Genomic DNA, 17,133 nt, shown 5'->3' on the forward strand with positions numbered 1-17,133 from the left:
TTTTCAAGTGTAATAAAAAGTTTTTGCTATGACCATTATCATGGAGAAAAATCCACTTAGGGCAATGTGAAACACAAGTTTGTCTTTTGAAAAAAAAAGGAAAAGCCCCATTAATTTAAAGTGAAAGCCAGGTGTATTCCTGGGCTATTCCACCTGAGCCAAACTTATTAATTAATAAAAAATAAAATAAAGAAATAGTTATAGCTTTTGAAATATTCCCCACCTAATCAAGATGTTGACTGGGATTGTTTAATAATATGGTTAATGTTCTCATATGTGACTTCTAGAGAATAGGATGCTTATATGCAAACAGGAGAGAAAGCTAAAAATTATTTATTATGGATATGAAGAAGCATCCTACCTTGAGTTTACAATTGCACAAATTTTACGAGTATCAAATTCACTTAACGTATTTAGGAATTTAAAAAGAGAGGGGCTGACTCAATTTTACTAAGTAAAATTAAACAAAAAAATGTTGATTTTTCCATTAAAAAATCTATGCACAATTTTGTTGAAATTATACTTTTGAGAAGTGAGACAAACATTGCCAAATTCAGCTTTTAGTACGACTTTAGGGAAAGCATCATTGGTTGATCTGGAGGCAAAATTTGGCCAATCATACTTGAAATTCTGATAGCTAGATATTTAAGTACATTGGCTCTTGTTTTAAATGCCATGAAAATCTGCCAATTTCACACATATTTTTCATTTCTTATAATTGGATTTTAAAATTTGACATTGAAAAATAAATATTAAATCTGGCATTGGCTTCTGTTTAAGATGCAGTCTACCCAAGCTTCATTTACTCATCCACTGGTATTGAGTGAAACAAATATTTTTTCCCCAGTGAGAATGTAATATTTTATATGCACTTTTTATTAAAATGAAATTCAAGTAGTGTGTTTCTTTTTTATCATTTTTAGGACTATCTCTGCCTTACATACACATACAGTCTCTCACACACACAAATCCTAGAATATAATAAGACTGTAAACAAAGACAGCTATGAAGTTTGACAGAATATTCTTTTTCTATGAAAGCCATCCTTAGATTAAATTAATATTGTCAAATTCTTTGGATGTTTACTCAATTAACAAATATTTACTAAGTACCTACTATGTGCCAAAGAAACATGTGAATGTGTTTTCTTTATTTTGGTGTCTGAGTGTGTTTCTACTCTCTCCCCAAATATATACTAATATGTAGTATTTTCTTGAATAATTGTAATTTAAAAATTCTTGAAAGTATACCAATCAAGGACTAACATTCTTTTCTTATTTATTTATATAAAATTTATCAAATCTGATAAATTTGATGTTTGTCTATCCCTGTACTCTGACATTTCGATGGCATACTAGGAACATTATTTTTCTTTAAATCAGTCTAGTTTGAAGGAGAAGAAACTTCAGGGACAATAGAGTCTGATGAGGTTTGACAATGGGTTGGAGTTTGGTGAAACTTTTTGTTTGGATCCTAGCTAATAGCAGATTGATTTGACATTCTTTTTTTTTTTTTTTTTTTGTTTGAGACAGAGTTTTGCTCTTGTTGTCCAGGCTGGAGTGCTGTGGTGCTATCTCAGCTCACTGCAACCTCCACCTCCAGGGTTCAAGTGATTCTCCTGCCTCAGCCTCCCGAGTAGCTGGGATTACAGGCACCCTCCACCACACCCAGCTGGTTTTTGTATTTTTGGTAGAGACGGGGTTTCACCATGTTGGCCAGGCTGGTCGAATTCCTGACCTCAGGTGATCCGCTGCCTCAGCCTCCCAAAGTGTTGGGATTAGAGGTGTGAGCCACCACGCCCAGCCAACTTGACATTCTTTATAGTAATTTAACTATTGGCTTGGTAATTAAATAATTGCAAGATTAAGTTTTTAAAAAATCCTTTTTTTAGCGCCTTCTCAGTTTATCCTCAAATCAGGGCATTTGACTAAAGGTATGTTTTTTCCTTCCTTTTATTATTGTTATTCATTTCAATGCTACTACTTGAATTCAGTTTAACATTTTAAGGTTCTTTAATTTTTATACAAGACATATATGTACACAAACATATATACATATACATAGATATTAGGAACCTTAACATCTACATATTTTAAAGTAATTTTTATATCTTTCTGGGATGCAGCTATGCCAATAGGCATATTCACCTGGTCTATCCTATTCTTCTTTTAAAATTATGGTTAAGCCTTACTTTCTACGAATTTCTTTATCTTCTCAGCCCCAGGCTGGCTGAGAATGCCTTTACTTGCTCCTGGAATACCCGAAAATATGTCTGTATAGTGATGTAAAGTGTTTCTGTAGGGCTGGCTCTGTGTCTACCATCTTATGGTTTCAGTGCCCATCCCTGCCACTTCTCTGTGGCTCCCTTTTCAAGGCAGATTCTGTTACCATTTCTGTGCCTGGCACGTAGAGGGCTCCATGGAGAAGTAAGCCCACTTTGGAATTTGCATGTAAATATCCTGCCCTACTTTTAGATAATTTAGATGAAAGCAGAAAAAAGCCTTGTTCTTCCTTTGTAATTACTTATTTGTAATTATACTAAATAACACAGTTAACAACAAGTTAACTCCCAATCCTAGCTGCCATTATGAATAGACAGATGAGTGGATATGTATACGTATTTTTTGAAAAGAAAAAAAAAAAACCAACTCTGAGAAGTACAAGTGAGAATGTCACCTAAGTGAAGATAAAAACTAGTGTAAATGAATGAAGGCGGGGATGGAGGAGCAAAGAACATGTGTGAAATGAAGGTCAAACTATGTGAAAATCAATACATCCCAAAGCAAACAAATAAACATCACACTAACATCCTAAAATCAAAACCATACCCAAGTCCCTACAGCTTTGTCTGAGGCCTTGTGTTAGGCATTGTGGGGGAAATATTTCCGACACACACCCCCGGCCCTAAAGCAGCTGAGAGTCTTTTTGGGGAAACAGCATTGACACACACTCAATCTCTAACATAACGAGCTCATGCTGCTAAAGCCATGAGAACACAGAGGAGAAGTGGTTAAGGCAAGTTTCACTGAGTGGGAAGTAGTTGAACTGATCCTCAAAGAAGATAAAACATGAAAAGTTAGAGAATAGATAAAAAGCACACATACAGGTACATAAAACAGTTGAGCCAAAGCCAGTCAGAAATGACCCATGGATTCAACTGTGAGCAAGAAAAAGGAAAGACACTGGAGCAAGCAGAGGCTGGTTTCCTACTAGTTTATTTCCTACAAAAGCAACTGGAATGACTTTAAACCACTAAACTGACTCAGAACACTAAGATGTAATGCTGAGGGATTAAAAGATGAAGTGGTGAAATGAGGGCTGGAAAACAGGGGTGTCGTAGTGAAGGTTATTTCCCTTAGGAGGTTGGGTACATTGGTGCAACACTGACCTCTTCCATTTCAAACGAGTCTGGTCCTTTGCCTGCAAGACGAGACAAGCTCTTGAGCTTGTTAGTCTGAAAAAAGTTCTCCTTCTGAGTTCTGCCATTGACTGACCCCTGAGACACACAGGAAGGAGAAGCCTGCTTGGCCGGCATAGATGAGCAAGGCCACTGCTTGCTCAGAAGACCACGAGAAGGATAAGGTAGCAAATCATCACAGGCTTGGAGAGACTGATGTTCTACTGACAGAGACAAATGATTTTGCTTGTGGTTGATTGAGGTTGCTGCTAGCTCTGCTCCACACTCCCATAGTTTTGTAATGGGGATAAAAACTTCATCTTTCATCTTGAAGGACTCCGATGCCTCTGGGTTACAATCCCTCCCAATGTTCTGTTTTGAAGCTCTCCTTAAGAGTTTACCCATTCTTCTTCGATGCTGTTTGGAGGCACTCACTGAGGTTCTTTGCACACTCTCTCCTCCAGCTTTCTCTTCAGCTCTGTTTGGCAGGATGCTGACATCATTCAGCAGAGATGAGAAGGCATTGGTCACATGGTCCAGGATTTCCAGCTGTCGGAAACGACCTGCACAAAACAAGAAACATGACAGTTTTAGATTGGGTCTTTTTTGCTGAAACCGTATTAACGTAGTAAAAACTGAAGGGTCAGTTAACATGAAATTTTCAAGATAGGAAGGACATTAGGCCCTTGAAACAAGTTTTTCCCAGTATATGCCATTACTATTATGGAGATGATTTCCCTGTAATGAGATTTTGCTGTGTTATGGGGAAAGTGAACAGCTTTTGTATTTAGTTGAATACACGTAACTATTTAGATTCATATATGCCTATAGTTTTTATGTGTTAGGTATTAAAAACCGTAGGCATCGGTGAATCTGTATACTAACATATATTAAAGAGTGAATCCAGTGCTATCAACATGAGGCTACCTGAATATTCCTCCATAACTCTATGTGATGTGTATTCCTACCATCACTTACATCATCCCTATCCATACTGTCACCTGATAGTGTGGAAAGATCATGGCATATAGAGTCAGAAGTCCTGGATCCAAATCCCAGGTCAACCATTCACTGGATGTTTGAGCTCAGAATAAAATAACTAAGAGCTACAGTGCTAGACCCACGCCAGGCACATAGTAAATGGCCAGTCTTTTCATCTCTCATGTATTTTTCACATCTGTCATGAGGACTAAAGCAAAATTGTGAAGACACAATGCCATGTAAGTGTCAGTTGTTAAAATAATGATTATAAGTGAGCAAGACTTAGGAAGGGGATATATTCTCCTCAGTCTTTCCAGAGAAGATGGTCATTAGTGTAAAACCCCATTGGCCTTCAAAACAAACCAGCTTATCAACCTGTTAAGCCTTTCTGGATGATCTGGCCTTTATCATTTGGGTCATATGCAAGTACAGTATTGACTTCATTAGCATGTGGAAGAGACCTAATGCAGCAAGGGCTACAGTGAGAACATATTGCCAGCTTGAAAAAAAAAACATGGAAAATATTTTTGGTATCTCAAGATAATAAAACCATTGTAATAAAAATGGAATATTTTGTTTTTATTACCCAGCCTCCTCTTAATCACAGTGATAGCATGTGGGGTTGCATAACTCAGCGAAGGTCAAGGACCACATAGGTGGGCAAGGATGCTGTTTTTTGTTGTGTCTGCACCATCACAGCAATGTCCCTGACTCTCATGAGCCAGTGCCTACCTGTTTCTTTTACCTAAAAGAAGAAGTATTGACTAATCATCCTTCTACTCCAAAAAAAAGTGACAGATTTCTCACAGAGGACTGTGATATTTTTCCAAGACCTATAGGAACTGTGGGGTTCTGGATGTTTCAGAATAATTCTGATTACATTTCCCCCCTAAATTAAGCTGTATTGAAACTGAATCTCTTTCGTGATCCAGAGGGTACAACTGAATGATAATTCAACTTTTATGATTGCTTTACATCCATCCACAGCAGGTTTTTAAATTTAGACTAAAACAAAACCTACCAATTTAATTGGTTAAGTCAATTCAGAGAACACAATAGTCTGAAGCATTGGATAAGTGTTTTCTTTTATTTTTGCCTTTGGGTAGATTGAACAATGGACTAATTGATTCTCATGTCCCAAGTTTAAATGTTTGTATTGACTTTGAATGAGATACAATCTTCCATTCTATCTGCCAACCAGCTTTATTATTGGTTGTTTTATATTTGACCTTCTCTGCTTCCTTGAATCAAGTGTTATGTTGTAGAAACAAGAGTGCACCAGGGATCACAGAATCAGGGGCCAACTCCTAGTTTCTCTATAATCCATATGTCAATTTCATTTGTGAAATATTTATTTCATAGCAGCTCAAATGCTATTCAAATATTGGTAAATGACATTATTCTCCTGAAATAAAGAATTGATCAAAGAATTTGCATCTCTGTGCTGCTTGTGAGAGGAGATAACAAGGAACAACATGAATTGAGTCTAAAAGGTAAGGAAATACTACATGCAAAACCTTCAGCTTTACATACTCTTTTTTAAAAAAATATAATTCCTGAAGTTTTGAGACCCATTTTACCCACATGAAAACAGAGAAACAGGAGCTAAAATGAGAACTCCAAGCGAAGTCCCTGTTCCAGATAATTGCTTGAGAAAAACACTTTGTCTCACATGACTTTCCTTTTAGTGAATTTGTTTATTTAAAAGAATTTAGTTGAGAATCAGAATTTTGTCATTTCCTCCCTCCAGAATTCCTCAAACTCTGTACTATAGAGGAGGTCTTCCTCAATGCTTCTCCAAGAGGCCTTTTGTATTTAAGCGGTTTTGAAATGCTGCACCGCATCCCCTCTAGGAGGCTGAAAGTGCACCTTAGCATATTAAATCAATCCTGCAGTAAATAAACCTATTAAGCTGCAAAGCATCTTTCCCCCAAAATAGTAAGCCAAAACTGAGCACAGTACAGGCACCCCCAAGAAAATGCTTAGTAATGTCCTAGAGAAAAGGATTACATTGATCACCAGCTGAAGAAATATAGCAACATGCCTGATTAGCTATAAGGTTTAGACATAGTTAAATCAGGTGGCATGGCAGATTAATAACTGTCACTTACAGCTCAAGGTATAAATGATAGTGTTCTAAATCTCATAAATGAGGAAATTAGGGTTTCACCTAATGATTCATGATAATCCTTGTCAGATTCTGGTTTCTCTGCCTCCTGGGTGTGTGGCTATGGTACATATTAGTGCTGCTCACCATTACTGCCAGCTTTCCTCCTTCTGGGCAATTGGTAGGGTTGTACATTCCCACCCACTTGGAGTTAGGTGTGGCCATGTGACTTATTTTGGCCAATGAAATGTGAACAAGACCCGCCGTGTGTAAGTTAGGAGCAGAGGTTGCAAGAGCTGAGTATCATTCTCCATTTCTACCTTTCCCTATCATTGCAACTAGTGAGGTTCCAGATTAGAGGCCGTGTTCCTGAGTGAGGACAACATGGAGCAAATAGATACTCCTTTCTCCAAAACATACACACCAACTCCCACTGGACATATAGGATGACCAAGAAATTCATCTTTTGTGTGTGAAGTCACTGTAATAGAGGGTTTGCGTGCTACTTCACACAATCTCCTCGCCTACACTGTGGCCCACCTGCCCACTCATTGCCAATGCTGAGATGCGAATGCCACAGGAACCTCACTTACCGTACAAGTTGGGGTTCTCAATATCCATTCGCTGCTTTTGAGCTTCAAGAAAAACACGGATGTTGATCCCTCTGGCTGCTGAGCCACAGCCAAGGAATCTGGGTGGGATTTGCGTGCAGATATCTGGCTCATCAGCACCAAACCCCAGATCTAAGAGAATCTCCACTGGATCTTTCTCCCAAAATTCCAGCCATTCAGGAATGCTGTGGTAAAAATATGAATATCTTTATCCAGAAACAGTTAACCCAACACCATTTTTTTCCGGTCACCTCATCCACCCAATCTCCCAGATATTGAGTGAAAGAGGATCCTAAATAGACAAATGGTGCATTCACTAGCATTCCTATGTACTTATTTAAAGGACTGACTGGCACGCCCACTCAGGGATGCTTGCCTGTACTTTACATCCAATACTATGAGTTTACTTAACTGGCTTCCCATTCCACAACAGGCACATGATAAATTAGACAGGGCAGGGAGACTGCGGGACAGACACCAGCCAGAGGCAGTGCACTGACAACCACAAACAAGTGGTCACTAAAGGCAAGAAATGAAACAGAAAAAAAAAAAAAAAAAAAAAATGTGAACAGTAGACTCAAAGAAGACTATTTTAATAGAGCACCAGTCTGTGGCATCCTTAGCAACACAGATCTGTCCAGGATATCATTAAATGCAGACTAGAAGGACTGATGTTTACAAATAATGATTGTAAGTCCCTAGGTAGAATTAAAATGTGTTCCGTATTATTTTTGTACTTGGCTAAGAAACAAAAAATGCTTTTATCAACTTGTTGTAGTCACTTTGGCACTTTAAATGATAAACATCAATTAGCTGGAAAATACATTTGTAATTTTTATTAAAATTATATATTTTTTAAATTTGATTTGTATGTATATCTAAATTATTTAATTTTATTATAATTATATACATATTACAATTCTATATTTAATTGTATTATTTATAAATATAAATAGTTACATTATGTATGCCAATTCACGTCTGAACTTCGCCTAAGTTACTAAGCTAACCCAGGAGACTATGGGAGTCTTTCATGGATTCCATGGGAATCAGACCTTTTGATGAGATTTTACCAGGGTTGCTCAGCTCTTTTGTTGAAGTTTTTGTTTGCCTTTTCTTTACATGCAACACTAATGAGCCTATTTGAGATAGTTTAGATAATTTTACTTCAGTGATTTCATAATTGACATCGGATTAACTACAATTCATTTACTTAGCCGTTTACATATTCAACAACAGGTACCTGTCTCACTGGGGATGCCCACCTACCAGATACAACCAGCATCATGCTCACACTTTCTTTTTTTTCTTTAATTATTTTGAGTCTCTTTTTTTTTAACTAATTTATTTGTTTTTAATTGACAAATAATAATTGTGTGTATTTATGGAGTACAGTGTGATGTTTTGTTCTATGTATACATTGTAGAAATATTCAATCGAGCCAATTAAAATACCCACTACGTCACTTGTAGTGAGAACATCTGAAATAATATTCTTTTAGCGTTTTTGAAATCACAATAAGTTAATATTAACTGTAGTCACCATGCAGTGCAATTGATTACTGAAACTTATAATGTGAAGTGGAGATGGCTCCATTTGGATATCTTAATCATGGGATTAACAGAGGAATCAGGAATGCCAATCACTTGATCACACTGACACAGACACCTGAATATAAAGAGGTTCAAGGAAGAAAAAAATTCTGGTGAGAAATCTAAAGTTGCGTGAAAGATTTAATCTGTTATCATATTGACTTCACTGTACAAATGTTTATCCTACCCATTTATACATATATTTATTGAATATTTGTCATGTTCTAGGTTCTATGCTAGGTACACGTGGCACAAAAATGAACATAGTTCCTGCTTTCCAAAGGCTTCAGTCTCTTGACCAAGAATATAAGTATTGATTGGTCATTAAACATATTTTCATATCATCATGAAAATATCATTTTTTTAAGTAATACTTAATAGTGGAAGAAATTAGATATACTGACTTTGTTAAAAAAATTTTAATAGTACACATAATGCTTTCACTCCCCTCAGGTATTACCCCCACCAATCCTAATCCTCTTCCAGTTAAATCTATGTGTATCCTTCCAGACATTTTCCTATGCGGTTATATACATGTTTTACGGTTTTCACTTGTTTGCTTTATTTATAGTAACCTACTCTATGTACCTTCCTGCATTTTGCTTTTTTTAATCTTAAAAAATATGGCACATAGATCTTTCTAAGCCAGTATGTATATGTCTACCTATTCTTTTTATCACTATATGGAATTCTGTAAAATGAACTGGCCAATCATTTATGTGGCCATTTCCCCACTGACAGATATTTAGTCTGTTTCCAATTTTACTAACTCTTTTATATTGTTATTGCAAGATGGGGTTTGAAAATATTTTATTCATTCTCTCATCCATTCATTCAACAAGTGCCTATTTATAATTTCATGAAATCCATTGTTGCACAGAATGATTTCTCTAGATGAAAAGCACCTGGAAATTACATACCTTTGTGGTACAATTGCAGCAGAATAAGAAGAGTTGAAACTGGTCCCTCTGGATAGGGTGGGAGTTTCTGAAAACTGATGCAAAGATCTACAGTGGGGAAAATACCAACAATGAGATGTGTTGATTTAGATAGTCTCCTGGGAGGTCATTGTGAATCTTTTCCTTCCAAAGCAAACATCTGCATTTCCTCTTAGTCTCTAATAATCCCATAATGGCTACACCTTTGCAGAAGAGAGCTTGCAGTGGAGGAGCTGCTCCTGTTTTCAAGAGCGTTGTATTACAGAAGGTGTGAGAATTTAAGCATTAGGTGCCCGCTAGTGCTCATTATGAAGGTGACAGAACGTCTCACTTTTGACAGATGGCATATCATTGGGGAACCTTTCAGGAACACAGCTTTGCTAGGCACCAACTTTCGGGAAGAAGTTAAAATTATATGCTGAAAGAAGTACAGCCAGCCGTCACTGAAGTGACTCTACATTAATTCTCATACTAGTGAAGGATTTCATGTCATATGGCTAACACTCTCTAAGTGCTGTCTCCAGGGCTCCTGCAGCCATCCATATGCATTTCTAACAAACTCCTTTACTATGGAAAAAATGAACATCACTACCCAATAGGCCTGCTTCACAGATCATTTGAAAGTGCTTCAAAAGAGAGTGGAACCCTGTCATAATATAGTTCAGTTTTATACATATAGCTCAGCTATACCATGGATCACATCTAGCCCCATCAAATATAATAGCCAGTTGGCATATATTTAGAATTTATTAAAAATACAATGCAGATATCAATGTTTTTGTTATCCTACTTGGGTTGCTGACTTTGTTCTAGCTATATTTGGTAAGAATAGCTGGGCCAGGCACGGTGGCCATGCCTCTAATCCCAGCACTTTGGGAGACTGAGGTGGGTGGATCACAAGGTCAGGAGTTCAAGACCAGCCTGGCCAAGATGGTGAAACCCCGTCTCCACTAAAAATACAAAAATTAGCCAGGCGTGGTGGCAGGTGCCTGTAATCCTAGCTACTCGGGAGGCTAAGGCAGGGAACTACTTGAACCCAGGAGGTGGAGATTGCAGTGAGCCAAGATCATGCAACTGCACTCTAGCCTGGGCAACAGAGAGAGACTCTGTCTCAAAACAAAACAAAACAAAACAAAACAAAAAACAATAGCTGGGCCCTGTCCTTTAATTGCTTCTGTCCTGTAAGGTTGAGAAAGTGTGTTTTTCTGGATAATAAAAACTCTGGTGTTAACAGACAGTTGAGCTCCTTGAGCCTCAAGGAGAGGCAGAAGATACCTTTTCACTTATTGCCCCACCTCAGTTTTCATTAGGCCTGCCATAATTTATTTTTCCTTCTTCGTTTGAGGGCCACACCTTATTTTGGAAGGTGCAGCAGAGCAACCCAGAAGCAGCCTGCCCTTGGATCCAAGGAGAACCAATACAGAGTCACTGTTGTAATAAAGCCTGGAAGCATGAGTTGGTCACAGAACCTGGCTCTCATTTTCCTCTTCAACAAAACGAGAGTTGCCTGAGAGATTTCTGTGGTCTCCTATAGTTCTATGATTCTATGAGTAGCAAAAACAACCAATCCTGCAAGGAGAAAAATCTATGACAAATAGCATTTTAGGGGTGAATTTGTGGCAGCAGGGGGATGCAGTACTGCAGATTTGGTTTACAAACTAGTTGGAATTATCCTGAAAACGCGAGGGTGACAAAAGCGCAGGAAGGGGGTTCCTAACCTGAAAGAGCTCATAGTCTATTCCAGTGGTTTTTAAAAGAGTGTGGCTGAAAAAGTCGTCTGAAGGACATGCGCAAATGCAGACTTCTGGACCCTACCTCCAAATGATCTGGTTCAGTAGGTCTAGGGTGGGGATTGGGAATTTGCATTTCTATGAAGGTCCCCCATAATGCTAATGCTGGTGTTCTGGGCACCACACTTGAGACCTAGTATTTCCTCTAATGAAGAGACTCTCACTGCTTTCCATCTAACATTGGAAATTGTATATATTGTTGTCCAGTAAATAGAATAATAATCAATTACATTAGCAAAATGAAAATATTGAATGTAACTGTTTTATAAACAGGTCCTTATGAACAGTTGCAGTACAGTAGAATGTCATTTATGCATATGTTCTAATTAAATTTTCCCCCACATCAACATTTGTTGATTTAATTTGCTCACAATTTTATGATTTTTAAGGAACCTCTATTTCTCTCGAAGCTGATGTAAACATTCTAGGCCCTGTGACTAAACCAGTTACCTTTCACGAGATCCCAAGAGCCATGGCAATATTAAGAAAACTTCCCTATTTCTATTTTATTCAGCAAAGATGTGGCTGTAAGATATTGGCATGAAGTAACAGTGATTCTGCTACCTACCTCATGTAGTCTTTCACAGTCATTTGAACCATCCCTTGTTCATACAAAGAAACTGCAACGACAAAAAAAAGTAGAGGGGAAATTTATTTCGTTTTATCTTGTGGAAGATTTTCTCAACCCCAAAGGAAACCAAGGTAGAATTGAATTTCCATATCCAAGGTTATATAGGCATGAAATACAAGGCATCTCTGTAGTGAACAGACAGAATGAAATTAATGGCTACATTGTATGACAAACACGTGAAGAAAGGTACTGGGTCAATGGAGAGGGAAGTCAGTGCTAAATGGAGTATTCAGCAAAGGTTTCAAGGAGGAAGTGGTACTTGTCTTGGATTTTTAAGAATGGGAGAATTTGACAGCTGGAAAAGAGGCGTTGCCCTTAAAAGACGCATTGCCCTTAAAGAGAAGAAAGATTTCTATAGCAAGTGCAAAGCAGAGTGCTAGGGGTAGTCTGATTAGCTCACAGGGCATATAGGGATGCTGTCTCATGGTACAGGAAGTTGTGAAGCAAGTGCGGGGACAGGCAAAAATTAATACATGAAGGGCCCAGCATGTATTAAGCATATTCCCTTCATTTGTATCATCTAATCCTTCCAACAGCCTTAAAATTACAACCTATCCTCATTTTTCAGATTAGAAACTGAGATTCACAGAAGTTTTGTAATGAGCCCATAGTCATACAGTCAAAAGTAGTGCATCTAGGAATTTATTCTTACCTTTATTATTGATTGCAGCAATAACATTGACTATTTATTTAGCACTAACTTAGTGCGAGTTATTGATCTCCACTTAACACAGAGGAAAACCGAGGCTGAGAGAGATTAAATAAATTTCTCACGGCTAGTAGGATGCTGCAACTTATTTTAGCTTTTTGTTGTTTCTGTGACACCACACTGCCAACAGAGCATCTTATAGCTTATTTGAAAGACAGAAAGAGGAGTGTATATGTATGTGTTAGGACATGAAAACCACAAAAGGTTTTTGAGCAAACAGGTAAATGTGAGAAAGATGATGCTGAATGTTCATTTGCCTGATAGTGGTGCTGAAGACAGAATAGAAGAAATAAATACTGGTTATCAGAGAGGCTTATTCAGGGGCCATTGCAAGATTCAGACCCTGTATCATGATATAACATGTGGCTGACACCTGCAGAAGAAAATGCTTAGAATATGGGCAAATTCCTCAGAAGGTTCACCAGTGTTCTTATTCCCGCTTACTTGTTGCTCTCCTGGGTGCAAATGTGTGACGTGTGTGAAACTGGGAGGTGTTGCCACGCTGCATTTCTGTGAGAACATAAAGATTTTTACCATAAGAAAGATAATAGAGGTTAGAAGAAGTTTTGGAAAAGCAATCCTGAATGATGTAAACATATGAAAGAATACTGAAGAGAATAAAGGGCTAGGGTTCTTGTCTGTGTAGAAGGTCTGTGAATAGACGACAGGTACCTGTGAATTTGTCTCTAAATGCCAAATTTTGGGGATGGAGATAAGAATACCCATCATTTTCAGAAGATTTTCAAAAGGCTTAGCGACCCTGTTAAATGGAAAAAGAAGACTGGTCTAGAAGGATAAAGACTGGAGATGTATTACTGACTTGCAAGTAAACAGTGATTTTTTTTTTTTTTTTTTTTTCTTCAGACAGTTCGCTCTGTCACCCAGCCTGGAGTACAGTGGCATGATTTCAGCTCACTGCAACCTCCGCCTCCCGGGTTCAAGTGATTCTCGTGCCTCAGCCTCCTAAGTAGCTGGGATTGCAGGTGTGTACCACCATGTCCGTCTAGTTTTTTGAATCTTAGTAGAGACAGGGTTTCACCATGTTAGCCAGGCTAGTCTGGAACTCCTGGCCTCAACCGATCCACCTGCCTCCATCTCCCAAAGTCCTGGGACTACAGGCATGAGCCACCATGCCTGGCAATAGTGGATTCTTAACTAAGCTCAGAATACAGGACTACAATTTAAAGTAGTGAGAAAATAGGTACAGTAATGTCTCTGCTCTACAAAACAAATGTAACTCTCATCATAAGAGTCAGGCAGGGTGACAGCTACTCAGGAGGCTGAGGCAGGAGAATGGTGTGAACCCGGGAGGCAGAGCTTGCAGTGAGCCGAGATTGCGCCACTGCACTCCAGCCTGGGCGACAGAGCAAGACTATGTCTCAAAAAAAAAAAAAAAAAAAAAAAAAAGAGTCAGGCAGGGTGAGAAATAGAATTGATTTTAAAGGTTTAAATAGTGAGTGGGAATACATATGGCCTCTGTGCTATCACTCCCAATGCTACTCCCATGGCAGACATCACTACCAATTTTGTCACTTTTCTTATCCCTTCTTCAGGAAAACCACTACCAACTGATTGGAATTATCACAAAAGATTGAGTTATTTACTATCCTTTGTTTAGAATAAATTTCATAGGTGGATTTAAAAAAAAAAAAACAGGGTAAGATGGGGTACATATAAACTTTACAGGTTGAAAACATAAAGAGAATATATAAATGCTCATAATAAAACATTATAGGCAGCCATGATCAAGGATGGAATATCAGAGTGAATGACCATTATTAGGAAACAAGTGTGATATTTCAAAAATTTTCCATGTGACATTTGATGACAAATATTTATGTAAGTTACAATAGAATATTTAACTCAAACTTGTGCACCAAGTCAGAAATGAACTTAGAATCAGAACACAAGTCTTTTTTTCCCCATTACCTTCGTAGTTTTAAAACACTACGTTTTATCATAGGAATTCCACAATCATATAAAATCTTTTGCAAAATTCTAATAATTTAAATAAATTTAAAAAGAGCTGTTCTGAATGTAGTGCTCTTCCACATAGCTTTTCCCTCACCCATGAGGCACCTTCAGGAGCCAGAGTTTGAAAACTATCAAGTCAATACCCAATTCAGCTAGGCAGGCATGGCTAATCCATTGCAGCATTCTTGCTCACTGCACCCAACTCCATCTCAGAGCTTCTGAAACTCATAAAACCACTGCCATTTGATTGAAGTTGTCAGATGAGAGAAAGCCCATTTGCCACCTTATTAATCACATCATAGATGCAAGCACAGTATAATTTTTAGGCGATCATATTGTAATAACTTGGTGCCACAATGAATTAAATAATAAGTTGCCTAAATGGAAGATAAAATATTTATTGTTTCAAGCAATTTTTAAAAAATTTATTCCTGCCCCCTTCCTACCAGCAGCACTTCTATCTACTACTTTGCATGTCATTCACAAAGTAAGGCCTCCATTTGTGCCTGGTTTAGCTCTTCGAGATAATTCTGAAGAGTTTTTGAACACCCATTTTCACCTAAAACATTCCATGGTTCTAGGACATTTGGTGGCATATTCTACCAGCACTGACATTCTTGCCACTGCTTTGGTCTTTTTTGTTCGCCTGCTATTGCTCTGGGTTTCCTAGAATGTGTGAATAAACGTGTACATCAGGCCAGGGATCTGGCCTTGTAGCCACAGTGCATTGCACAAACTTTCAGAGAGGAAATGATCCGTCTTTAGATATTGATGAAAAGAGGTAGCTCAGCCTTGCTGAGTTTTCAAAAACCCTAGCCCTGCAGAAAATCGAGTCATCCAGAAAACCCAGTCATCCAGAATCTGGAGCCCTTCACCCAGGGCTTCTTGAAGGGATTCTAGTGCCCACCAGAGCTAGAGGATACACTACATGGACCACGCCCTGTGTCCTGTCGCTTGATCAGGAGCAATCTGATTACTAGGGAGCCAAGGGCACTCTCCAAGAGAAAAAGACCCTAACGGTAACATGTTTGCTAGGGAATGTGCAACGTGGACCATTTGGGTCACAGTCGGATGTCACATATGAAAGCCTTACACAGTTTTAGAACCAGCTGGGGAAAGGGCTTTCTTGCCTTTCACAGTACAACTAGCATCCTGTGGGGCCCAGCAGTCACCGATAATTAGAGGATGTCAGGTCGGATGTCTTACTCCCCTCACTGGAATCTCACCCTCCTACATGTACAAATACAGCTATCAGACTCCTGTACTTTTTTTTTTTTTTTTTTTTTTGAGATGGAGTCTTGCTCTGTCACCCAGGCTGGAGTGCAGTGATATGATCTCAGCTCACTGCAACCTCTGCTTCTCAGGTTCAAGTGATTCTCCTGCATCAGCCTCACTAGTAGCTGAGATTACAAGCATGTGCCACAATGCCTGGCTAATTTTTTTGTATTTTTAGCAGAGACGGGGTTTCACCATGTTGGCCAGGCTGGTCTTCAACTCCTGACCTCAAGCTCTCTGCCCACCATGGCTTCCCAAAGTGCTGGGTTTACAGGTGTGATCCACCACAGCTGGTCTTTACTTTTTCATGATCTTTCTTCAAATGATACAAATGTCTGTCTAAAAACAGTACATTCAGACATACAGCCTTCTCTGCTGCTGAGCTTAGATTTTGGAGAAAACTGAGGCAAGGAAAACTGAATATGATTTTTTAAACTCACAAGACGAACCTCATTTTAAAAATTGTTATAAAATGGCCGGGCGCGGTGGCTCAAGCCTGTAATCCCAGCACTTTGGGAGGCCGAGGTGGGCGGATCACGAGGTCAGTAGATTGAGACCATCCTGGCTAACACAGTGAAACCCCATCTCTACTAAAAATACAAAAAATTAGCCAGACGTGTTGGCGGGCGCCTGTAGTCCCAGCTACTCGGGAGGCTGAGGCAGGAGAATGGCATGAACCCGGGAGGCGGAGCTTGCAGTGAGCCGAGATCGCGCCATTGCACTCCCGCCTGGGAGACAGAGCAAGACTCCGTCTCAAAAAAAAAAAAAAAATTGTTATAAAATTATTAAAGATAGTTTTATTTTTTGATTTCCATTTTATGTTCTGGGCTTCCAGGGTCCCGGGAGACCAAGGGGTATTTTCACAGTGTTACTGTGAGTTTACTTCCTGATCATTGCAGAAGCAGTGATAGCTTTTTCCAACATTTAGACTCAGGCAGTTGGGAGCCTTGCACAGGGCAATACGAAACTGTTATTCATTGTATATTGGGTGGTTGTTTTGTTTTGGTTTTCCCGATTTTGTTAATTTGTAAGGTAAATTTCCCAGGGCCTGAGGATGGGTTTGTCAGGGCCAGGTCCTGCTTCCCTTTGCCTGTTCTCAATAATGAACTTGAATGGAGAAGTGCAAGC

General features: G+C 38.7%; 1 protein-coding gene across 1 annotated transcript in view; it reads right to left on the reverse strand.

Annotated features, from left to right (window-relative positions):
• ITPRID1 (ITPR interacting domain containing 1) overlaps positions 1 to 17,133 on the reverse strand; it is a 128,001-nt gene that overhangs the window by 75,514 nt on the left and 35,354 nt on the right. The window contains exons 5-8 of the mRNA XM_030796177.1: positions 11,985 to 12,036; positions 9,609 to 9,695; positions 7,079 to 7,281; positions 3,389 to 3,960 (exon numbers count right to left, since the gene is read on the reverse strand). Coding sequence (XP_030652037.1) covers positions 3,389 to 3,960; positions 7,079 to 7,281; positions 9,609 to 9,695; positions 11,985 to 12,036 — 914 coding nt within the window. The remainder of the gene's footprint in view (positions 1 to 3,388; positions 3,961 to 7,078; positions 7,282 to 9,608; positions 9,696 to 11,984; positions 12,037 to 17,133) is intronic.

This window comes from Nomascus leucogenys, chromosome 17, assembly GCF_006542625.1.
Source record: "Nomascus leucogenys isolate Asia chromosome 17, Asia_NLE_v1, whole genome shotgun sequence".
Taxonomy (NCBI): domain Eukaryota; kingdom Metazoa; phylum Chordata; class Mammalia; order Primates; family Hylobatidae; genus Nomascus; species Nomascus leucogenys.